Source organism: Drosophila guanche, unplaced genomic scaffold, assembly GCF_900245975.1.
Source record: "Drosophila guanche unplaced genomic scaffold, DGUA_6, whole genome shotgun sequence".
Taxonomy (NCBI): Eukaryota; Metazoa; Arthropoda; class Insecta; order Diptera; family Drosophilidae; genus Drosophila; species Drosophila guanche.
In genome coordinates this window covers 1,210,507-1,233,330 of record NW_022995758.1, presented here as the reverse complement: position 1 = coordinate 1,233,330, position 22,824 = coordinate 1,210,507, and the positions used below count along the sequence as shown (strand labels likewise).

Sequence of the window (22,824 nt, the reverse complement as noted above, 5' to 3'; positions counted from 1 at the left end):
CCGTCGGCTTTTTAGAGGGAAACGTAACAATGCTGTCAATAAGTGCGAGTGAACAGGGCGTGCAGAGACAGAGAGAGAGAGAGAGCAACTGTCAGCAATAATAAGAGTACAAGCTGCTCATTATTGCGTCCCACCACAGTCATGGCACTGAGCTGTAAGTGTGACTGAAACGACACTGGAGTATGCTTGAAAAACAAACTTGTCCGCGCAACTGACATCGGGGGGAATTAACCCGAGGAGCGCTTCTGACGACTGGCCCTCCTTTATAGTTGCTTCATGAACAAGATGTAAATGTATCGATACTATCGATAGCTTGCGAAATGCGACCATTCGTGCTGGGCAAAAACAAAACAAGCAAACAGCGTATGGACCTTTTAATGTGAGACGAAATAAACAAAATGTTAATACCGGGAGCCTGGCAACCTTTGATGTTTCGATCAAACATCTACTTTGAGCATAATATAGCGCTGGGTGTCAGCAAGCTGTTCACCGAAAGTTCATTTAACTACAGATTTGCAGACCCAGAGCGATTGAATCATGGATAAAGACAAGGAAGTCGAGATCAAGGCAGGGGAGTCGGATGCCGAAGCTCTGGACAGCTGGGAGACCTTCCACGAACGCATCGATTCCCTGATCGTAAACGAGCACTGCGATGCGCCCATACGCAAACTGGACGAACGTCGCCGGACCATACTGGGCAAGGTGCGCAATCAGTTCCAAACCGCACCGAAGGGCACAGCCGAGCGGTGTGCGACAGAGAAGCCACTGATCGATCAGCAGCTGGAGCTGTCCAGCCAGCGGCTAGACGAGCTGGTACGCTTTGGCGACGAGCTCGTCACCAATGTGCGTGTGGCCAATGAGCGACGAGAGCTGAACCGGCGTATGTTTGAGGCCACGCAGCAGGCGCAGACGCAGGTGATGCTGCAGCGCGAGAGCATCGAGACTATGGCCAAGTTCGAGGACATTAAGGCACGCTGGACGGAACTGGAGGATATCAACGAGCCGATGATGCTCTGGGACCAGATTGAGGACCAAAAGAAGCGCATCGCCGAGATAATGCAGCGCAAGGATGAAATGATTGACGCCTGCCAGAGGGAGGTCGATCGCATAAATGCCAAATACGACTTCGATCGGGAGCGTCAGGCACAAGACCTGTGCTGCCTGGTGGAGCGCGTTGACCACCAGGTGGAGGTGCTGAAGGAGGCCTACAAGCAGCATCTGCAAATGCTTCGCCACACCATTGAGGAGGAGCGCCAGTTGTTCGCCGTCAGTGCCGTGGAAAAGTGGCGCACCTTCTTCGATGCCCTCAACAAGAACTTTGACGAGAAGGCCAATCTGGTGCGCACCCGCCAGCAGTTCTATGCCAATCAGACACAGCACATCAACGCCTCCCAGGAGGAGTTGACCAAGAGCACACGCATCCGCCTGGACAAAGAGTGCGAACGCTTGGAGCTGGAGCTGCGACGCACGCGCGATAACGTGCTAATGAACTCGGAGAAGCTCGACTACAACTATCAGGTGCTGCAGAAGCGCAACGAGGAGAACGTGATCATCAACAATCAGCAGAAGCGGCGGGTTTCCCGCCTCTATGAATCGATTGGACGCATTCGTCGCAGTCTGAAGAATCTTTATCTTACGGGCAAGCGGAACATAGATCGCCTGTCCCAGGATATCTATAAACTGCACGCCAATATTCACGATATGGAGCTGAAGGCCCACCAGGCGCGCCACAACAACAAGGAGAAGTTCAACCGCATTTGGGAGATCAACTTTAAGGAGCTGAATCTGCTCGTGGATCGTGTCTATCACATCGACCGCATCATTCACGAGCAACAGCTGGCCCTACCCTGGAAACGTCCCATTCCGCCGATTGAGAACATCAACAAGACGCGCCAGAAGCACAACAACGTCTTGGAGCGATTCGATTTGCGTATAGGTCGGGTGCCTAAGAACCGCGTGGTGAACAAGACTGGAGGCAAGTTAAAGGCGGACATCAAAGAGCTGCCAGTTGAGTCGTTGCGCCTGATGCGGAACCTGGTCCAAAAGCTGGCGGACCGAGGTGGCTTTCTCATAGAGCAGCGGCTGATCAAGATACTCGAGCCCTATTCGGAGGAGGACAAGTGCCTGGTGCGGCTGGACAACATATTCGCTGCACTGCGAATTCAACGCCTGTCTGATGTCCACGAGCTAACCCAGGTCTTTCTGCCCTATACTTACTGTCCCAACTGCCAGCCCGGCGGACTGAGTCCGCGCAAGTGTGCCGAGGTCTTCATGAAGCACCAGACGTCCAGCCGACTGGACCCGGACGTGCAGGCTCAACTGGACGATGGAGAGCTGCATCGCCAAGAGGAGCCCCATATGGATACGTTAATGGTGAAGGGTTATGAAATGTCCAAAGTCTGCAAGAATCACTATCTGGTGATGGAGCCGGCCCTGTGCCTGCACGCCTTGAATCTGTACACGACGAAGATGCACAAGCAAATGTACCACAACGTGCCCGGCCGCCAATCGATAGCTGTCAATTTAATCCAGTTCTCCGACGATGATATTCGCCATTTCTGGCGCAAGTTTATCGGCTGCTTTTCACCGGCCAAGTGCAAGCTGTGGAAGACCCTCGAGCATGGTCTCAATCACTACGTGGAGGTGCTGAAGATGCGCGTCCAGTACGACGGGGAGGTTGTGTTCTTGCGCCGCCAGAACGAAGAGCTGCGCCATCTGCTGCAGAAGTTGAAAGTATAATCTTTATTGTTTACCATATTCACACATTACACATTATTGTTGCCATTTCCGGTAAGCGCCCGTGAAATATCCATTATACTTTCGGCAAACTCTGCTGCACTTTCAAAGCTCTCCAAAAGCTTCATTCGATTTATTTACCTGCAACTGCAGCGGATTCTTCGACGCACATTTTTTGTCCTGCCCTTGCTAAATTCTGACTGTGCTTTTCCCACATCCCGCCCAGCTGTGATCACCGTTATTACTGAACCAGATGGAAACACACACTTTAAAAGCTCTCCCCTCGTGCGACTGCATTTGTACACAACAATATGCTTGCGATTATTTGTAAGATCAAAGATCAAGTTCAAGCCAGAGCTTGATTTCGCTAAACACAAATTTATTTCTCATTTGCATTATTTCTATCCGATCTGGCGCACTCGATCAATTCTCATATGTACTTTCCTCTTTTTGCTCTTTGACATCGTGCCATCTCGCTCTTAACTGTGGCAATCATCACATTTGCATTACACTCTCAGCACATTTGATCAATTGCACACATAATACATATGCGTTGGATGGGTAAAAAAGGCCATCAATAACACAGAATTAGGCAATTCTAATCATCAATTTGTGAATAAATGATTCAAATTGTATTCCTTGTATACTATTTCATTGTTTGAGTGCAGATGTTCCCACCAACCAGCTTGGTCTGGTCTGATCTTTTCGTAGTATTTAAGCTTTTGACTATGGAAATAAAGAAAAGAAAATCCAAATCCAATCCAATTTAGCGATGCCAGAGTAATAGTTGATCCATCCGCCTACACTTTCTAATCCTCAAAGACCTCAAAGCCCCAAAATGCTGCTGCATGGTGTTATTATCGGCACTGCTTGTCGCCTTGTCCAACACGCGGACGATAAAGTGGTCTCTGGGCTCTGGGCCTGCCATAAAATGTTGGCACTTTGCTGGGATCAGTGCTGCCGATGGATTGGCTCAAAGTGCACGTTGCGCACCATAAGCAAATCGAATCGAAACAGCGAATAAATGTTTAAAGTGCAAATAGACGACATTTATCGGCGAGTTTTATTGGTCAGCATTCGATAAAATTAACAGGCGCCGATCGGATCGTTGAAGGCTGCCGCTGCTGGTGGTGGTGCTGTGGCGGTGGCGGTGCGGTGCTCGCTGATGGTTGAACCAGCCTACGGTTGTAATGTTAGTACACATAATTAAACAGAAGCGTAATCTTATCATTCCTCACTGCTAGCCGCTTAATGTTTTTCTTTTTCGTTCGTTATTGTTACTTTTGTGTGGTGTCGTCGCCACACACACCACGCAGCACCACAAACGGAAACAGCCCATGAATACTCCTTCGACCCAATTGGTATCCATCGACGAGCAGGAGATGGCCGCTGCCGCCTTGGCCCGGCAGGAGGCGGATGGGCAGGCCAACTACTTGGGTTGCCTGGAGGATATGCAGCTGTTTGCACAGCTGAATGAGCTGAGGGGCGACGACACTGATGTCATGGAGATGCTGTCGCCGGGGGCAGACTTTGACCTGATCGATATGGTGAACGGGGTGAGCTCTTCCCAGAAGGAAATCCACAGAGGTCCATAACCATATAATATACACCCAGGCCCTGGATCCCACAGACAGTCCCACGCGATTGAAGAAAATGTCCAGGCGGAGCACCAAACAGGTGCAGGGAGCACCGCATGTCTGCGAAGTGTGCGGCAGACGCTTCTCGGAGGCCTATAACCTGCGCATACACAAGATGACACACACGGACGAGAGGCCGCATGTGTGCGATCGCTGCGGCAAAGGGTTCCGGCAGTTGAACAAGCTGCGCATCCACTATGTCACCCATACACCGGATCGACCGCACAAATGCGACATCTGTGGCAAAGGCTTTCGCTATGCCAACTACCTGGCCGTCCATCGACGTCTCCACACTGGCGAGAAGCCTTACTCGTGTTTGGTCAAGGAGTGCGATCAGACTTTTCACTCAATTCATGCGCGTCGCATCCACTCGAAGCTGCAGCATGCGGCTCCAGTTTCATCGGATGCCGAGCAGGATCAGCCACTGTTTGCGTTGGAGGGGTCCACAGCCGTCACTTCCTCACTGAGCTTCACCTGCCCCATCTGCGGCCGGGTGCTCACAGATCAGTGCTACCTGAACACTCACCTGAAGCGGCACTATAACCAGCGTGACTATCCCTGCCCGCAGCCGGAATGCGGCAAGCGCTTCTTCAGCGCGTCAGAGGTGAAGCATCATCAGATCGCCCACACCCAATATCGTCCGTACGCGTGCACCCAGTGCCCAGCCCGATTCCTAAGGAAATCGAATTACAAACAGCATTTGAAGATACATGAGCGCTGAGACTCTCCTCAAGAGGGTCTCCACTTTTGTTTGCTTGTCTTTGCCTTTGTTATTGGGTTTGGTTTAGCTTTTTGTTTGGTTTTAATTGATGTAAGTGTTTATTTAAATATACGTTCCATATGTTTGTCTTTATCTGTATATTAGATATATATATATATATATATATATATATACTTGTGTACTCATACGTTGTGTGTATGTATGTACGTACGGTATGGGTAGTATTCTCCTCCCGTTGATCTGACTTTTTAAGGGCTCTTCTGTTGTTGATCTCTGTGTGTGTTGTGTGTAAGCATAACTTATCGATTAAATTACATTACATTATTTGTGTGCGTGGGAGGGGGGCATCTGATCTACCAATAGTATACATTACAATATATAAAAACAAGCGATTGGTTTGGTTTAGCTTAAATTAACGATTGATTACTATTAAGGGCTGTGTCTCCGTGGCGATGCCAATCGTGATTAGATCCATCTCATTTATTCGGTTGATGTTCCCAAAGATCACTTCAACATTTCAAAAATATATAAAAACAAACCAAAAAAGAAGCCACTCGCATACAAATATTTTTGGTTGAATGTTTAAAAAAAAACAAAACAAAAAAAGAAATTAACTTACAGCTAAAACTGGGTTGGGTTGGGAGGAGGGGGTTCTGCGAATGTCCACATTAAAAGCCTAGACAAGCAAAATGTAATTACATATTATAGAAGAAGACTTAAAGGCTATGACCCAAGAAAAAGCGCACACTTGCCACCAGCAAAATCTGAGCCAATTTCAGCGACAGCAGTTGGGAAGTCGACTCTGGACGGACATCCATCCCATCCCGTACCGAGAGAGAGAGTGTAAATTGTAATTGACATTTGAGCTATGGTTGGTTCCATTCCTTACAGAATAAATGCAGTTTTTAAATTGTGTGGAGAGTTATCCCATTTGGGTTGGCTACTACTTTTTGATGTCTTGATGGCTTTTGGCCCTGGGTTGTGGGTGTGCTTTGCTGCTCATTTTGTTGGGGCAAGTGCTTTGCATACATATGTACTATGTATGGGATATACATGCACATACATCTATATGTATCTACGACTAACAAAAAGTGTTTGCTTAAATTTGCTTGTTGTGGATTAGTTCAAGAGTTTCCTCAACACACACACACACATCGAAACGTTTAACAACCATCAAATATGACATTCATCATCGATCCCAGGTGGCAACAGGTCTCTCGGTCTGTCTCCCTCCATTGTCCAACCGATTATCATGTGTATACATATATAAATTTCTTCCTGCTTCCCTGCTTCTTCTGGTGTTCACTTCTTATGTACAATATGTAGCGTGTGAGGGCGGTTTTCCGTTCTATTTTGTGGTTCTATTTTTGTGTGTAAGCTTCCAGCTTGATAAATCCCAGTTTCTTTTTTGGTTTATTTTGGTTCCACTTTCTCTTTCACTGTCTCTTTCCTATAGCAAATATATATTCCAAATCACCCATTTATCTGTATTTTTGTTGTTTTGTTTCTTTCACAAAGAATTTCGACTGTCGCTTCCAGCGCTAACCTCCCCATACACACTTGCATGGGGTTTTCCATACTCTTTGATCCTGCTTTTTTTTGTTTGTCTATCGTAAAATATATGTATAAAAAAAAAAATGTCCCATCCAAAAGCTGTCTGGATTATCTTATCGAAAAAAACGTGCACCTCTCCTTCTCTCTCTTGCGTTTCCACCTACACAATATAGACCAAAACATGTCCTCTCATATATGTATACGTATGTATGTGTAGACGTTTCCAAAGATATACATCTGTATGCATCTCTGTTATATGTAGTATGTGTGAGTTGTTGTTCTCTTTGTGTATGGGGATATACATCTATGCGTCTATGGTTGCATCTACTTTTGGCTCTCTTTTCATTAATTTTTGATTTCCGATTTCGAATTCCCGATTCCCGAATCCCATTTTCTGCCATGCTCAAAAGTATGCAAATGCAAGGCAAGGCAGATTCTGGGATTAGGAACAGGGCCGCCCTGCCCTACATTTGTGTGTTACGTTAGGTCTCCTTCGATCCTGGGCTGCCTACGACATGGAGCTGCAGGGAAGTCGCGGCGATCCCATTTGGGTGAGAACGCGATCCAGCCACTGGAGTGGGCCATTCAGATGCAACTCAATCCAGCAGGGTGTTGAGGTGACAGTCTGACGACGATACTCGGCCCCCCAGCCCTTCACAAAAGACATTCGAATGGTGCACATGCGTGTCAGCTGGTAGACGGCCTCGAATCCCTGCGACACGGACTGGGAGAGAAGGGCGGCAAACTCCTGATTGTTGAAGATCTTCAGATTGCAGCCGGGCGGGATTTTGCAAACGGTTGCCGGATGCCAGCCGTAACGCTGATTGCAGTTCGGACTCTGCACGAAAATGGACGAGTCGCTGAGGCATTCGGCAAAGACCTCGCCGCCTATGTAGTAGAGTCGAACGCCCTTGCCGATGTGACGGCGTGTCTGTTCGACGACATCGTTGCGATTCACATTGGAAAGCAGACCGAGACAGAAGCGCTCCGAGTTGGAGGGATCTGTGAAGCCGTCCACCGTAATAGAGGGCTGGGAGGCATGAAAGGTCTCGCCGACCCTCGTGTTCAGCTCATAGTAGGAGATGGAGCACCAGAAGGCTGGCTCGTGGTACATCACTGGGGCGGCATCGGCGGGCGGCGTCAGGCGCGACATGTTCATGTTGTCATTGGGATCGATGGGGTCCCCATCCTCGCTCATGTAGCCGGGTGGCGGGGTGCCCGTGTTGGGAATGCTGCTGCCCACACTGAGCACGCTCGACTGCGAGTCCATGTTCTGTCCAAACGATAGTGGCTGCTGGTACGACGAGGATGACGATGAGGAGGTGGCCGAAACGGACACGGAAGCGGAGGCTGATGCTGAGGAGGAGGTGACCGGACCGCTACCACCGCCCAGTTCCATATACTGCGGCGGACTCAACGAGGCGCTGCGTATTATCGCAGCATTATAATCGGTATTATTTGGTATCTGATGCGTGTGGTTGTCCAACGGATAGTCCACTATGGAATCAGGCGGCGTGGGCAGCGACTTGGGCACCAATATGGACAGCTCGATCTTCTTGTAGTGGTACGGATTGATGCAGATTTCGTCCTTGCGCAAGTGGAAGGCGTACTCGCAGTGATCCAGAGGCTTTAGTTCATTCTGTGACTGCAGATCCGGCCAGCGCCATAGGCGGCAGTAGATAACGTGCGGCAGACCCTTCCGCAGATGCTCGCCGGGGGGGACGGGCTTACTGCGCGGCACTGTCACGCAGCGCGTCTGGCAGTTCTGTGTGGAAATGGCACGCTCTAGCTCCTCCAGCTGCGAGTTCTTCTTAATCTTCTTCACCAGATTCTTGACGGCCTTCTCCGACCACTTGCCCTCGACGGTGTTGTCCTCGTTGCCCTTTTTGAGTGCTAACAAACGTTTGACCACTTGCGGGGTGAATGGCAACATCTCACGGTCGGTGGACACCAGAGCCTCACGCGCACACAATGGCACAAGGGGTGGGGGCTGGGGCTGATTCTGGCTCCTCTCTGCTGCTGGTGCCTAACGGCTCTTCGCTGAAGCTCTGCGCAGATCGAGTGGAAGCAGCAATCGCTCTCTCTCTCTCTGTGTGTTGCCGTGGGGGGGAATTTCCTCTGAATGCAATTTGTGCAAATTAAAAAAATTCCTTTGCTTTCCCTCTCCCCACGAGTGTTTGGTGAGGCGTGGAGCGTTGTCAGCGTTTCTAGAATTGTTTTATACAGTTAGTTTTTGATCAGCCTAAATGTGTGTGTGTGTGCGGCACGCTAAAATAATTAAAACTTGATAATTTGCCTGCATGTGTTAGTTTGTGTGTACGCGATTTGATTCCACTTGTATGTATGCATGTATGTACATATGTACATGAGCCTGCGCTGCCGACTGGATCTGATAAAAAGCACTAGCGACCGATGTGTTGATGACGATGCTGGTGATAATTGGCGGTTGTGGTGTGGCTAGTGGTGTGCATGTGCGATATGATATGGCCATTGAGGTAATCTAACAATTTTGGCCATTGATTTCGGTTTCAGCTCTGGGCCGGGCCATAAAATGCAATCGTCTTGTGGGAGAGATTTGGCATGCGATGCGTAGGTGGAAAGGCAGACATCAAAACGGCACATATATTATACCACGGCCTGTGTGTATGTGTTCGTGCGTGCATGTGCTTCTGTTGTTATTTGCCATTACTGTTGTCGCTAGTACTGTTATAGTATGTATTGTGTGAGCCAAACAAGGTCAAATATCTGTCTGCAGCACACACACACACGGGGGATACAATACACAAACGCAGCCCATGGGCAGACGACACTTTGAAAACAAGACGCTTTAAATTATTGTTCGTCAAAGCTATTAAGATATTTTCGGGCCAGACTTTTTGGATTTTTCCATTAACAGAGGTGGCAGGCTATATATTAATTTGCGAATATGAGATTTAGTCACTTTATTTCAAGTTGTATGCTTTATATTTTCCTCTCCAATCGCGCGGGGTGGATAGGGGATGACAAGAAATTAAACACACACTCGCGTATGTACAAACGCACACACATGCATGGGTTCTTTGATTTTGAATGTATCCATTTTACCTGTACAAGCGTTTTTGCAAACGGCACCGGCACCTGAGCTGCTACTCTCCAACTCTGCTTCCGCTGCTCCGCTGGCCAGCCGATGGCAATTCAAGAGTTGGAACGGGCAATTAAGACAAGTATCAGCACACTTCCACTTTTGAATGCAATTGCAATTGCGTTGCGATGCGTTGGTGGGAAAACAGGGACGAGAACCACGACAGCGACGACGACAACCAAGCGGCGCCACCGGAACCGGGCGCGTACATCAAGGTGCTGGAGCAGAGGGGTGTGTTTGGAGGGTGGCCACCGTTTTCAATTTGTGTATATCTTTTGCGCGCGCCAGAAAGTGACAGCTAGACACACAAGCAAAAGCACAAGAACCGCAACACACACAAACACGCACACAGTCACAACAAAGAATTTTATTCTATGTTCCTTTGCGGCCGTCTGCTGCTGCTACAGCTACTGCTGACCTTTCGCACTTTATGGATACTTTTCTAGTCCCCTTTCCACCGCCACAGCTGTTTTTGTCACTTTTCGAGTCGGCTCCGCTGGCTCTTCTCTCGTTCGAATTGTTGATTACTTAATCCCCGTTTTTAATTGACTTTTCTGATAGTGCGTAATATCATGCGTCTCCGCTGGGCCTGAGATCTATTCCGAAAAAACCACACCACTGTGTCTGCGTCGGTTGCTGCTGTTTATTTCACATATACGCAGTTCTTATTCGCTTCTGCTTTGCTTCTTGCTTCTTTTCCCTATGCATATGCTTTCGTGTGTGCCTGTAGTGGTGTGTATGTGACAGTGTGTGTGCCCGCTGCCTTTGTCATTATCTGATTGTCAGACATCGACTTGACTATCGATCCGAAGTTTTCAAAGTGCACATATCTGATTGTCAGAATCGATTTGACTATCGATACGAAGTTTTTAAAATTCACATATTACGCAGCCGAACAAAAGCATTATATCTAAACGGCCGATTCATCTTTTTATCAAAGAACGCCTAAGCCTTTTTAAAACACGTCCATTTTACTGGATAACGTCCGTTTATACAAGTAAATTTTAATCTATCGATATATGACTTTTGACGGATAATTAACATCTGGCAACGCTGTCGCATAACTTCATACTTTAGAATTCAAAAGTTCATAAGCGGGTATACCGTTTTTTTTTTATAAATGTTTCATAAGTGTTTAATAGTCATAATTTATAATCGTCTTAAAGATCAATTTTAACACGCGTAGAGGTTGGTGTTGGTTGGGAACTTTGATGCAAGTGCGTCCCAGCACATGGCCAGAAGGTCTCTTGGGTTGATGTTGTCTCTTTTAAATAAGATAGTTTATTGTTACATCTAATTTAGCTTAGAGCAATTGTCAACTAATGTCTAATTTAATCAGCTTAGGTTTTTGAAGAGCGCCACGTTTTCTGCAGTGCCTGTTTGACTAGCTCATCGGGAGACGGTGTATCAAACCGAAAGCGTTTCACATTACTGCCATAGTCCTCCCGCCGATACATCTTTAGGTGCTGTCGCTCCAGCACCGATATGGCGTATTTCACCTGTGGCTTCCGTGGCTCCGGGTAACCAACCACGGCATCCAGCATACTCCCAATGACACTGTGATGCTCTGAAGTCAGCAGATCGTTGCTTTCGGCATTCGTTGAGCATTTGTCGTCCGTCAACAAGCACGGCGAGGGGGCGAACCGCTTTACCGGATCGTAGGCAATGAATGGAATATCGAATTTCTGCGTGTTTTGGGCCCGCTTAAGTCTAGCTTTGGTCGCATACTCCTTGGGGGCTGCATATTTGCTGCCTTTGATCAAGGCTGTGGTCAGGTCGATGAGTGGCGTTGCGGTTGGCAGAGGATCTCGCAGGGGCGAGATTTTGTCACCCCCGTCGTCACCGGACGATATGTGCAGCCGATCCACAGCACGCTCAAGCTTGGGCAGATTCTGCCTGTCGCTCATGTTCTGACTGTGAAGCTTGTTCAGCAATGGAATATTCAGATTGGCCGCCACCGCCAAGGGCTCTCCGGGTGCAACGCAGAGCTGCGGTATCACAAATCTAGGAGCTGCCTCGCCCGTCGTCGTGCCCCCCTCGGAGAGTTCACGTTGCCGCTTGATTTCATTCAGCAGGCGGGCATTGCGGGCATCCACTACCTGACGCTCCCTCTCCTGTGCAGCAAGGTCACTGGGCGTTGGGTTGCCTTGGTTCAGCTGCGGTATCTTCAGCTGTGGTATGACCAGTTTAAATGTTGGTGTGTTCAATTTTGTCGAATCATTTTGGGTGCCAAACTTTTGTTGAATGGCCTGGTGAAGGCTCGGCTTTTGATTGCTCTCCATTTGTAACCCAGTGTTTGACACAGTCAGCGAGACCAACAAATTTATTTTGCAATCTCTTTTGTTGTTATTAGTTTTTCTTGTGTCGTTTTCCAGATGTGTGCAGTGTGACCGCGGACTTATGGATAAAATATACCGCCTGACCCCAGAAATATACTGAATTGTGCCTTCTCATTTTCAAACTGTACCGTAAATCTTAAAACAGTTTCCTAGATGTTTTTCCATTCTATTTACCATTACTTTTACCACTAAAACTATAATTTTATCCAATTCATCAAGAAACTTTCCACAAGATTGGCTGGTTTTCAGGATACATTTTTTTTGCATTGATTGCAAAATAAGGTTACAACTAAAAAGATCATATACGAGAATGGGAAGGGGATGTTACGTCGCTTGACAATTTGTTTCTGGTCAACCGATAGTAGTGTCTAGTATGGGCATTTTTGTACCCTATTTCTCATATTTAATATTAAAATTGCTTTTTCCCATCTACCTCTTAACATTAATAGTAACTTATATGCTTTCCATGTTTATATATTTATCGATCTAGATACATTCTCGGTACCTATAATCTGCAGATTGACTTGTTTTTGCATTGATTGGAGCCTGAGATTTCCAACATTCCCCTATATAAAATATTTGTGATTATCATTAGTAAACTATTCATTTCGATCTCCGCAGCAGACAACTCCGCCGATATATCAAACTGGTGTTGAACAACGTTTGAAAAAAATGCGCTCCAAGTTCGGATTCTGATTTTTATAAATATTTAGTTTTTGGAACATTTGTGAATGAAATGCAATATGATCGCAGGTTGTCATTGTTTAAATTCTACGCATGATCCAAGCGGCAAATGGGTCCATCCTCCACCATTTTCAGATCCACCTTGGGTCCAACCAGATCGCGAATATTGTTGATGCCGTACTTGATCATGGTGGGTCGTTCCAGCGATAGGCCCCACGCAATCACATTGACATTCTCCGGAAGGCCCATCGGCAGCAGCATCTCCGGCCTGAAGACGCCCGAGTTGCCCACTTCGATCCATTTGGCCAGGCCCGGATGGTAGCAGAAAATCTCCATGCTCGGCTCGGTATAGGGATTGTAGGCCGGCTTGAATTCCAGCTGAGTGATGCCAAGCTTGCGAAAGAACTCGTACAGCGTCCCAATCAAGTCGCCGAGCGTGAGGCCAACGTCAGCAATGACGCCCTCAACCTGATGGAACTCGGCCAAGTGTGTGGCGTCCAGCGTTTCGTTGCGGAACACCTTGTCGATGCTGAAATATTTGGCCGGCTTGAAGCCGCCCTCCTGGTTGGCAAGCTTGAACAGCATGCGAGCACTTACGGCCGTTGTGTGTGTGCGCAGAAGGTTCTTTTGTGCCTCCTCGATCTTCCAGTCGTAGCCGTAGCCCATGGAGCCGTAGCCGCCCTTGGAGTGGACGCTCTTCACGCGCTCCAAGTATTCCTGCGGGAACTTGTGGCTCTTGGCCGGATGGTTGATGAAGAAGGTGTCGTGGGCATCGCGAGCGGGATGCTGTTGCGGCTGGAACAGGGCGTCAAAGTTCCAGAACGAAGACTCCACGTAGTTGTTGGTGGGCATCTCGGAGAAGCCCATCTCCAGGAATATCTGTCGGAACTCGGTGCGCACCTTCAGCAGCGGATGCAGATGGCCACGCGTCGGCGGTGCCCCCAAGGCATCAAAGTTATACGATTTGAACTTTAGCTGCTGCCACAGGCCATTGGCGAGCATCTCCACGGTGAGATCAGTCTCCAGTTTGGTGAGACTGGTTGCGAACTCCGGCCCCTTGGTCAGGACAAAGCTCTTGATGGTGGTCTCCTGCAGTAGCTTGCGCTTTTTGAAGTCGGCCACTGTATTGGCCGGTAGGTCGGTCTTTCCTTGTGCCACCTGATTCAGCAGCTCCTTGACCGTATCCACAATCGTCGGCACCTTGCGCTTGACCAGCGGCGGCTTCTCACTCTTGTCAACCAGTATCCAGCCATTGGCCATGGCCTTGCTGAAGCCAACCTTGGCATTGGGATTGCCACTGACTTGCAGGAGCACTTGCTGTTCGATTCCACCCTCTGGGACATTTGCATATACTGTCGCCTCATGGCTGCTACTCAGGGCCACATGACGACCCTCTTCGGTGAGCTCTAGGGACTTGTGTGTGACTGTCGTGGCATTGACCAGCTCACCATGCGCCTGGATGCTTTTCAGTGCGCCGACAATTTTCTGGTGATCGACGGCAAAGAGGGTGGCGAGGTCCAGAGTGTCCACCTGGTCGGTGTTATCCAGATGCTGAAGAATACGCTCCGTGAGTTCGGTACTCATCTTGGACTATCAATTTGGCTGGTGATGATGAAAAATGCACACAAAATTGCAAATCTCGTGTTGCCACAACGCAGGAAGAGGAAGAAAGCCGACAGTGTTGGCAAGCGTGCGATGCCAACTGGTCTCTCTATGACCAAAATCAGACTATCGGTATGTATCTGTACAATTATCCTGCGAATAGTGTAGCTGACGATTTGAAGATGCTGGACACCTGCGTAAAGAAACTATATAAGGAGGTCTTGTCGTCAAAAATAGGCAGAACGTGCGAGTAAAAAGTGCGAGTGAAACGGCTCTCGCTGTAAATGTGAGGGCAACGACAATGGAGTGTGCTGATTAACCATTTGAAGGCAATGTGAAAAAACATATTAATTTTTTCATAATATAATTTTTAATAGTTTGCTACATGATAGTAGTCTTTGTTTTGAAAAAAAAAACATTTTGAAACAAAATTTCGTCCGCAACCAACCTTTCGCGTCGACTAGCAAACGAGCACTGAAAATAAGCAGAAGCAATGAGTAACTCTGCCATCGAAGAGACCTCCTTATAGTTACTTCATGGACACCTGAAGGATCATAATCACAGCCATGTTCAGTCGATACACTAGGCAATCGATAACTGTAGCTGATGTTTGAAAGTGCCAACCGCGGCAACCAGTCTCAGAGTGGCCAGTACGCCGCAAAGTACAGTGCTGCAAAGCAGCAGCATAAATCAGCTGTCCGGGTATTGCAACAAAAAGAATAAGCGAAGCGTTGGCGTTGCTTCACACAAAAACACAAAAAAACACAAAAGTAAAGAAAAAGAAAAAGGGGATTCTGCAGGCAAGCAAATAACAAATGTCCATTGCGTGAGGACAAACACACCAAAAACCGAACATGCTGAAGAGCCTCCAAGCGGGCACCTACGCTGGCATGGCCAATGCCAAGTGCGGCGAGATCTACTTCCAGAGCCTAAACAGGTTTCGCATAGATTGTGCCTTTTGTGAAATGAAGAGCTTTGTTTTTAATGACTTTCTGTTGCACGTCCAGAACGTGCACTTCGAGAACGGCCTGCTCAAGACAGAGGATCTGGTGGAGCCCAAGGAGGAGATAGATGAGTCGGAGGGATCGCCGGATCAGAGTATGGAAGATGTGAACCCCTTTGCTTGGCACGAAATTGCCTCTGAAAATGATGAAGTTGACCAGCACACCGACAGGGAGGATGACTACGACAAGGATGAGGAGAACGATGATCCCGGCCGGATCATTCTGCAATGGGACAATACCAACACAATCGCAAAGGATTCTTCCTCGCGCCAACTGCGCGCTATCAAAGTGGACTACAAGGAGGAGTCCGAGGAGGAAGGCGAAAGCATTACCATTGACCTGGATCTGGATCAGGATCAGGATCAGGATGTGGAAGATGACTTGGACTCGGATCATCTCGACGACTCGACCACGAAACCGCTTTCCTGCCCACACTGCCCCAAGACCTATCAGGGACCGAAGACTATGGAACGGCACATAGCACGCCAGCACAAGCCCGTGGATCCCGAAGTGGAAGCCGACTACGGGATGTGCCGCGTACTCGACTCGAAACCTCAGCCAGTGTACAAGTGTGAGCAGTGCGAGCATACATTCTTCACAAAAATTCCGCTGGTGACGCATATGACGGAGTACCATAAGATCGGGCGTCTGGCCGCTATCACGGCCGCATCCCCATCGTTCACTTGCGTGGAATGTGATATGGAGCTGCCGCGCTTGCGTCTGCTCGACGAGCACATACTGAAGGTACACGGCGGACCGGCATGCGTGGTCTGCAAACGACGCTACAAAACACGGCACGAGCTCAGGCGCCACCAGCTGAGGCACAACAGCGAACGGAACGTTGAATGTTCACATCCCGGGTGCGGGAAGCGCTTCTTCACCAAGCGCCACATGCGCAATCACACCAAGGTCCACACGCAGGAGAAGAACTTCGTCTGCGAGAACTGCGGCTACAGCTGCCGCAACAAAGAGACGTTGCGTGTCCACATACGCAGTCACACGGGCGAACGTCCGTTCGGGTGTACGGTGTGCGAAAAGCGATTCCCATCCCATTCGGGGCTGCGCGAGCACATGGCCATGCACTCGACGGATCGGCCGTTTGTGTGCAATGTCTGCGATGCCACCTTCTCCCGCCAGAAGGGTCTCTACCACCACAAGTTCCTGCACACGGACACCAAGCAGTTTGTGTGCAAGCTGTGCGGCAATGCCTATGCCCAGGCAGCAGGATTGGCCGGTCATATGCGCAAGCATCGCAGCGACGGGCAGAATGGTGCATCGTAGAGCATAACAATCGCAATCGGATGGATAATTAGATAAGAAGTTACACATTTACACACTTAAGATATAAAGATATAATTTCCAATCATCTACGAACTTTAACATTTTTCTAAGATTTTCGGCTACATTTAAGAACTCAGGCATAGTCGCTTAGGCACAAGTTGCACAATTAAGTTGTAGTTTTAAGCCTAAAAACACAAACACACACACTCTACTTGTGGTTTACCTGAAGATTTCCTGAACAGTTCCGCAGCGCAGAGGGGCAGAAAGGAAACTCGAATCTGAAGCTGTTGGGTTTTTTGTTTTCAACATATTGTGTATATTGCATTGATAAGTACATAATGTATGTATGTATGTATGTACGTAGGTATGTACGTGTATGTAATAAAATGAATTCGTAACAATCCCTGTGCCAACCGTGGCCCCTGTGTCCCTTGTGTCACTTTGTGTGCGAAATGCGGAGGCTGCCTCTGTGTGTGCGCGCACGGCAATGGCCGAATTTAAATTTAGCCAACAATTAGCTTTTGACAAACAATTAATCGAGGGAACGAGCGAGCGAGTGAGCGGCAAATGCCAAATGGGTAAGACACGCGGCTAAACATAGTGCCAGCGATTAGCGGTAGCCAGCACTTGGCATCCCCACACGCAGCGTGACAATGGTCGGTAAGATGATGGCAAAGACGAGAGACAAGAATGAAACGGATAGGAAGAGCGATATCCTGCGGCATATGTGCGAATACTGCGGCTACAGGACACGCATTCGGGGCAATCTGATGGTCCACAAGCGGCGACACACCGGCGAAAAGCCCTTCAGCTGTGACACGTGCCAGGCAAAGTTTGCGGCCCGCTATCAACTGAACACGCACCGGGAGCTGCATCTGGACGTGAAACTGCGACGCAGTCTCCACATGTGCAAGGATTGTAATGTTGGATTCTTGAGTGCGCGCGCCCTCTACCATCACCGGCCACTCCATGGCCCGGGGAAGCGGTTTAAGTGCTCACAGTGCGAAAAATCCTATGCCCAGGCCGCGGGCTATGCCCAGCACAAGCGGTGGCATCGTCAGCGTAATCAGCGTGCAACGGCTGAAAGCTCCATCGAGATAAAGATGATTTTGGGAAGCCAGAGCCAAGACAACGATGCTGCATCAGTCAATTGTTAATTATCTATAATGCTTTCCTATGTAATGAATAAATTTACCTAAAAAACCGAATTCCAACCGTTGGCCAATGCAATTTGAGTTGGGCCGACGTTTTCGAGCACTGTTTTCGATAGGCGGTGATTCCAGCGATCTATCGGAATCCTGCTTGGCCCGTCTGTTTACAACCTTTGTTATTTGTTGATTTTTCTGCATGGGGACCCGCTGAAAACCCGTGTGCAGCATGCTGAAACACTGCTTTATCCATGTGGACTACACGCGTCTGCATGCACAGCAGAAAATGCAGCCCAAATGCGGCGAGATATTCTACGAGCAGGAGTGCAACAGCTTCCACTTGGCCTGCTGCCTGTGCGACATGAAGCACTTTTCATTCGATGATTTCGTGCGGCACATTCGCAACATACACTTTGACAAGCAGGGCAAGCCGCAGGCGGTTCAGCAGCCCCAGCCTAACTCTGCGCAAGATAAATTCCTCCCAGTAGTGAAATATGACGATGTACAGGAACTGGAAGACCCTTGCACATTGCGCATCAGTGACGTCCAGTCGCAGGGCAGCCAGGAAACTGAAAGGCTCTGGGAGTATGCAGAGAATTCCTCCGACACTGAGAGTGACGGCTGCGACCTGAAGCCAGAGACCATTTTAGGCAGCCCCTGTGAAAGGACAGATGAAGAAGATCAGGATGAGGACGAGGACGAGGAGGAGGACCAGAAAAGTATTTTCAAGGTATCATGATCGTGTCTATCCCTTTGGTTTTCTATTCCACTAACGCTTGAGCTCTATCCAATGCAGCGCCCGCCAAAAGAACTCTGCTGTAAGCACTGTGATCGCAAATACACATCGATGAAATACCTGAACATTCACATAAAGATGAGCCATCCGCACCCCAAGGCGTTCAAGTGCAGCGACTGTGGAGACGACTTCGATGCGGTGCGAGCCCTGGAGGCGCATCGGCGTAAGATGCACACTGACTTCAGCTGCAAACTGTGTGCCAAGATCTTCAAGAACTCACGCACTCTCCTCCGTCATGTGCAGGCACATTCTGGTTTGCGGCAGTACAAGTGCGACTTTGAGAATTGTGAGAAATCGTTTACGAACAAGCACAACCTCAACTCGCATCGCCGCATCCACAGAACGGATCGAAACTATGTGTGCGAGCTGTGCGGTTATAGGTCGCGATACCGCGAGGCTCTCATCGTTCATCGACGCTCCCACACGGGCGAGAAGCCCTTCAAGTGCGAGACCTGCGAGCGCTGCTTCGCCTCAAAGTCACTGCTGAACGAACATCAGCCGATGCACTCCACGGAACGTCCTTACAAGTGCAACGATTGCGACGCAGCCTTCTCCCGCCCCAAGGCTCTCTACCACCACAAGCATCTACACCTGGGCATCAAAAAGTTCAAATGCAAAGTCTGTGGCAATGCCTACGCCCAGGCGGCGGGACTCTCGGCCCACATGCGGGGACACAAGCAGCAGGCTGCCAACGGTGTGTCCGACGGCAACGAAATGGAGATCTTATTCACTTGCTAAGCACTCAAACCCCCACTGTACCTACATATCCACATTAAGATCATTTTCTATATATGTATGCCTCTATAGAATGCTATGCAAAACGAGAGCTTGCACGCTGTGAGCAGCGACAAGAGCCGCTGCCTACATATATCCGTTACTCAGTCAGTGTTGCATATGTTTGTAATCGTACATATGATTCATGTACCGTTAATTGTTCACTCTGTCCGTTTTACACCTAATGAATTTCCACCTCTCATCTAGCACCAACAAAAACATGAGAAAGAGAGAGAGAGAGAGAGAGAGGATGAGAAAGTTTTCGCTGGGATTAACTGTGCAATATAATAGGTTTAGTTATTATTTAAGAATTTTTGTTTTGTGTTTTCTTTAGTTATTATCTCCGCGATCTAGCACAAAAATATGTAAAATATTTCTGTACTATGCATGGTATGCACTATATATACATTTTGTTTTCGATCTGATTGAAGAATGATAAACACGATTGATTTGCATTTTCAACATTTATTTTCAGGAACAGGAACTTATTTCTATGCACATTGTATATATGCATGTAAAGTTACATATATCCGATGTTAATTTGAATTCCCATTTCTTCCTCTTTTTCCAACTGTTCATTTTTGTACATATTATATATCAAGTATATAATACTCTATCTCTGATTTTGTTCATCACCCTGTGCTAGTTTTATGTGTAATCAACTGACAGACATCAGAGTACTGGAGTTAAATGAATTGTATTGTAGTTAATGTCGGGTCTGTAGTTAAATATCCATTTATATTGTATAGTTATTTTGTATACGCAAATATGTATGTAATATTTAACAAAACAAAAGTGTTTCCACTACACTTAAAAGAATATATTTAAGTTATTTATTTATTTTGGTTCGCGCAAAAATGTATGTAATATTCCAAATATCTATATCTGAAGTTAATATTTTTTCGTGGGGTTTCATATTCGGTTAGTTTTACACAGCTAATGTCTGTTCTGCAGTTAAATATCCATATGTAATATTTAACATAACCGAAGTTTTTCATATTTTCTGTTTGGTTTTAGTTGGCTACTCCTTACATTTGTCAGTTGTAAGAAGAAGTATTTAAAATAAACACCACATTCGAGAAGCAGAGTTTCTGTGTCTTGTTTCTGTTTTTAACTGGAACTATTTACAATTTTTGGCTGTTCACTGTCTGACCATCAGAGGTAGTGAAAAACGGTAAGTACTCTTATTGCTCCGAACATATTTTGGTATCCCCTATCCAACATTTAATTGGAATAATCGTACAACATACATATCTGTATCTCGTCCTAAAGTTATTCTATTCATCACCCATGAGCCGCTGTGCACCACATATTGGATATGCGTTTAACTTGAGGATTAATCCCTTAACAAGATATCCATCAAGTACATATGCATACAGATTTTTGATAAGGTTCAGCCCGTGAAGTGTTCTTCTGTTTACGGTATTTCATTGAAATACATACCATAAATATATACAATAATATCTGTTGGTTAAAATAGCACACATACATATAAATCCATTGATATCATATCCGACTAGATACATATTGGGAATATTATTATAGTATATTTTTGCACTCAAAAGTTTGGTTTTTTCTCTTTCTCTATGGAGCTTCTCAAATACACATAAATATTATTTCCATTAGGACTTCAGCTTACAATATCTTTGGATTATAGAATACACATGGAACATAGTCCAGACACAAATAGAGAATTGCATTATACGGTTATTGGTGTACATTTACATTTCTTTGGTTATTCCGGTGTTCAGTATTTTATATGAGCCGCTGCACTGCACTTACTTCATTATTTTTGACCAATATTTAAGAACAATATTTATGTTTGTATATCCTAACACATAGAGATATTAAATGGAATTATTCCAAAGCCATTTGCATTTGTTGCAACATCAAAAATATATATGTACACATGAGAACGCTGTACTGCAACTTTTCTAATAAAAAAAAGTGTATCCGTAATTTATACCTATAGCATATAGAGCTAATGTCCTTGACAGATGCTCTTAACAATGGGGAATCGATTTTTACGCCCACACACGTATGGTGTAGTCCCAGCTGCCAGTTGATAGGGCAGTGCCATCGGGCGATACCTGCACACAGGAGACCTTGTTCTCATGGCCATACAGCAGACAGACGCGCTCCGACTTCAGAGTGTCCCACAGATTGACGGTGTAGTCGTTGTAGCCAGCAAAGAGCAGGCGACCGCTGACCGAAAAGTCCACCGAGTTGACACCAAATATGATGCTCTCCTTGGCGAAGACAGCCACCTCGCGATCGGCCCGCATGTCGTACAGACGGCAGCTGCTATCATCCGAACCGGTGGCGATTGCATCTCCGCAGGGATGGAATTTGACGCTGTTCACATCGGACTGGTGTCCCTCAAAGGACTGCACAACATGGCCAGAGCGCATGTCCCAAATAAAGGCCATACGGTCGCAGCTGCCCGAGACGAAGGTGTTGCCCGTCTCGTTGGGAGCCAAATCGATGGCCATCACATCGCCCGAGTGGCCGTGAAAGCTTTGCAGCAACTGGCCGGACTCCACGTCCCACAAGGCGCAAGTCGAGTCGCCGCTACCCGTCAGGATCTGCTGATCCGAATTGGGATATATGCAGCACGACATGTAACTTGTGTGGGTGCCAACGGTGCGCTTCTTGGCGGCCATCTCCTCATCGGAGGTGATCGGATAGACGGTCACCTTGTTGTCCAGTCCACCACAGGCAACAAAGTTACCCGACGGGGCGTATGCACAGGCCATGATCCAGGTGGTGGGCATGGTCACGGCATGCTCCTTGTTGGTGGTGAACGCATCCCAGATGATGAGGCGGCCATCCTGCGAGGATGAGATGATGTGTCGCTTGTCGGGACTCCAGTCGGTGCAGAGCACCTTTGCTTGGTGTCCCTTCAGCACCTTGCGGGGCTTGATGTTGACGTAAGCAATTTGCTCCAGACGCTCCGCAATGTTCGACAGGTTGACGTCATTCAGCTTCGAGCGCTCCTCCTCCAATTTGGTTTTCAAATTTTCCGCCTCCTTCAGCAAGTTTGCCATTTTTTCATTGGCATTAACATTGCTGGCGGAGACAGCGCTCTCCGACATTTTCACTTAATTATTTTCCACTTTTTCACCAGCGTCGATTTGTGTGTTACTCCCAGTGTCAAGGCGAAAAATCAAGTGAAAAATCAATCATGAAAAAAGATGTATACCAAATATGAATACACAACGGGCCCTTGCGCACTAGCGCTCGTGTGCGGCCAGTGCTGCAGACTGTTCGTCTTGAATCTGGATGTTTCTGCAGTGCTGTGGAGCACAAGTTTGAACTATTTGCCAAGCCAATCAATAAGAAGAGTTTGAGAAAAAGCTTATGACCCAAATACCTGTTTTCTGTTATTCGTGAGTACAAAGAAAGACCTTTCAGATTTTATTTGCTA

The 22,824-nt window shown here is 47.4% G+C and overlaps 9 protein-coding genes across 11 annotated transcripts; 5 read left to right on the top strand and 4 right to left on the bottom strand.

The window, feature by feature from the left end:
• Window positions 1-334: 334 nt before the first annotated feature.
• Window positions 335-9,416, top strand: LOC117590520 (dynein regulatory complex protein 1 homolog). Its single transcript, XM_034283234.1, has 3 exons — window positions 335-2,757; window positions 3,166-3,172; window positions 9,404-9,416. Exon 1 carries the CDS (start codon window positions 538-540, stop codon window positions 2,737-2,739), a length of 2,202 nt encoding a protein of 733 aa, XP_034139125.1. The 5' UTR covers window positions 335-537; the 3' UTR covers window positions 2,740-2,757; window positions 3,166-3,172; window positions 9,404-9,416.
• Window positions 3,680-5,226, top strand: LOC117590533 (zinc finger protein 214). Of its 3 annotated transcripts, none has more exons than XM_034283252.1 (3): window positions 3,680-3,928; window positions 4,053-4,292; window positions 4,351-5,226. In XM_034283252.1, the coding sequence occupies exons 1-3, from the start codon at window positions 3,902-3,904 to the stop codon at window positions 5,092-5,094; spliced, it is 1,011 nt and encodes a 336-aa protein (XP_034139143.1). In that variant the 5' UTR covers window positions 3,680-3,901; the 3' UTR covers window positions 5,095-5,226. The 3 variants fall into 3 exon arrangements, with proteins under 3 accessions (XP_034139143.1, XP_034139145.1, XP_034139142.1); XM_034283254.1 differs by having other exon boundaries at window positions 3,681-3,928; window positions 4,040-4,292; XM_034283251.1 differs by having other exon boundaries at window positions 3,681-3,928; window positions 3,981-4,292.
• LOC117590529 (mothers against decapentaplegic homolog 3) lies at window positions 6,352-10,520 on the bottom strand. The gene is made up of 2 exons (XM_034283247.1): window positions 9,733-10,520; window positions 6,352-8,855 (listed from the first exon to the last, which is right to left on the bottom strand). Exon 2 carries the CDS (start codon window positions 8,579-8,581, stop codon window positions 7,157-7,159), a length of 1,425 nt encoding a protein of 474 aa, XP_034139138.1. The 5' UTR covers window positions 8,582-8,855; window positions 9,733-10,520; the 3' UTR covers window positions 6,352-7,156.
• Window positions 10,521-11,034: 514 nt separating this feature from the next.
• LOC117590535 lies at window positions 11,035-12,156 on the bottom strand. Its single transcript, XM_034283256.1, has one exon. It carries the CDS (start codon window positions 12,049-12,051, stop codon window positions 11,110-11,112), a length of 942 nt encoding a protein of 313 aa, XP_034139147.1. The 5' UTR covers window positions 12,052-12,156; the 3' UTR covers window positions 11,035-11,109.
• Window positions 12,157-12,792: 636 nt separating this feature from the next.
• On the bottom strand, window positions 12,793-14,469 carry LOC117590526 (phenylalanine--tRNA ligase alpha subunit). The gene has a single exon (XM_034283243.1). It carries the CDS (start codon window positions 14,374-14,376, stop codon window positions 12,880-12,882), a length of 1,497 nt encoding a protein of 498 aa, XP_034139134.1. The 5' UTR covers window positions 14,377-14,469; the 3' UTR covers window positions 12,793-12,879.
• A 584-nt stretch (window positions 14,470-15,053) lies between these two features.
• Window positions 15,054-16,881, top strand: LOC117590528 (gastrula zinc finger protein XlCGF26.1). The gene has a single exon (XM_034283246.1). The coding sequence runs from the start codon at window positions 15,249-15,251 to the stop codon at window positions 16,677-16,679; it is 1,431 nt and encodes a 476-aa protein (XP_034139137.1). The 5' UTR covers window positions 15,054-15,248; the 3' UTR covers window positions 16,680-16,881.
• A 339-nt stretch (window positions 16,882-17,220) lies between these two features.
• On the top strand, window positions 17,221-17,887 carry LOC117590541 (zinc finger protein 32). The gene has a single exon (XM_034283269.1). It carries the CDS (start codon window positions 17,333-17,335, stop codon window positions 17,834-17,836), a length of 504 nt encoding a protein of 167 aa, XP_034139160.1. The 5' UTR covers window positions 17,221-17,332; the 3' UTR covers window positions 17,837-17,887.
• An 80-nt stretch (window positions 17,888-17,967) lies between these two features.
• Window positions 17,968-20,485, top strand: LOC117590531 (zinc finger protein 664). The gene is made up of 2 exons (XM_034283249.1): window positions 17,968-18,557; window positions 18,624-20,485. Exons 1-2 carry the CDS (start codon window positions 18,057-18,059, stop codon window positions 19,359-19,361), a joined length of 1,239 nt encoding a protein of 412 aa, XP_034139140.1. The 5' UTR covers window positions 17,968-18,056; the 3' UTR covers window positions 19,362-20,485.
• LOC117590534 (guanine nucleotide-binding protein subunit beta-5) lies at window positions 19,847-22,577 on the bottom strand. Its single transcript, XM_034283255.1, has one exon. It carries the CDS (start codon window positions 22,490-22,492, stop codon window positions 21,422-21,424), a length of 1,071 nt encoding a protein of 356 aa, XP_034139146.1. The 5' UTR covers window positions 22,493-22,577; the 3' UTR covers window positions 19,847-21,421.
• Between the last annotated feature and the right edge of the window lie 247 nt (window positions 22,578-22,824).

What these genes read in the sequence shown, in the direction of transcription:
- LOC117590520 (XM_034283234.1), top strand. Translation starts at nt 538, where the DNA reads ATGGATAAAGACAAGGAAGTCGAGATCAAGGCAGGGGAGTCGGATGCC.
- LOC117590533 (XM_034283251.1), top strand. Translation starts at nt 3,902, where the DNA reads ATGGTTGAACCAGCCTACGGTTGTAAT. An exon ending in AACCAGCCTACGGTTGTAAT is followed by an intron (nt 3,929 to 3,980) that starts GTTAGTACACAT and finishes CCTCACTGCTAG; the next exon opens with CCGCTTAATGTTTTTCTTTT. An exon ending in TGATCGATATGGTGAACGGG is followed by an intron (nt 4,293 to 4,350) that starts GTGAGCTCTTCC and finishes ATATACACCCAG; the next exon opens with GCCCTGGATCCCACAGACAG.
- LOC117590529 (XM_034283247.1), bottom strand. Translation starts at nt 8,581, where the DNA reads ATGTTGCCATTCACCCCGCAAGTGGTCAAACGTTTGTTAGCACTCAAA.
- LOC117590535 (XM_034283256.1), bottom strand. Translation starts at nt 12,051, where the DNA reads ATGGAGAGCAATCAAAAGCCGAGCCTTCACCAGGCCATTCAACAAAAG.
- LOC117590526 (XM_034283243.1), bottom strand. Translation starts at nt 14,376, where the DNA reads ATGAGTACCGAACTCACGGAGCGTATTCTTCAGCATCTGGATAACACC.
- LOC117590528 (XM_034283246.1), top strand. Translation starts at nt 15,249, where the DNA reads ATGCTGAAGAGCCTCCAAGCGGGCACCTACGCTGGCATGGCCAATGCC.
- LOC117590541 (XM_034283269.1), top strand. Translation starts at nt 17,333, where the DNA reads ATGGTCGGTAAGATGATGGCAAAGACGAGAGACAAGAATGAAACGGAT.
- LOC117590531 (XM_034283249.1), top strand. Translation starts at nt 18,057, where the DNA reads ATGCTGAAACACTGCTTTATCCATGTGGACTACACGCGTCTGCATGCA. An exon ending in ACCAGAAAAGTATTTTCAAG is followed by an intron (nt 18,558 to 18,623) that starts GTATCATGATCG and finishes TATCCAATGCAG; the next exon opens with CGCCCGCCAAAAGAACTCTG.
- LOC117590534 (XM_034283255.1), bottom strand. Translation starts at nt 22,492, where the DNA reads ATGTCGGAGAGCGCTGTCTCCGCCAGCAATGTTAATGCCAATGAAAAA.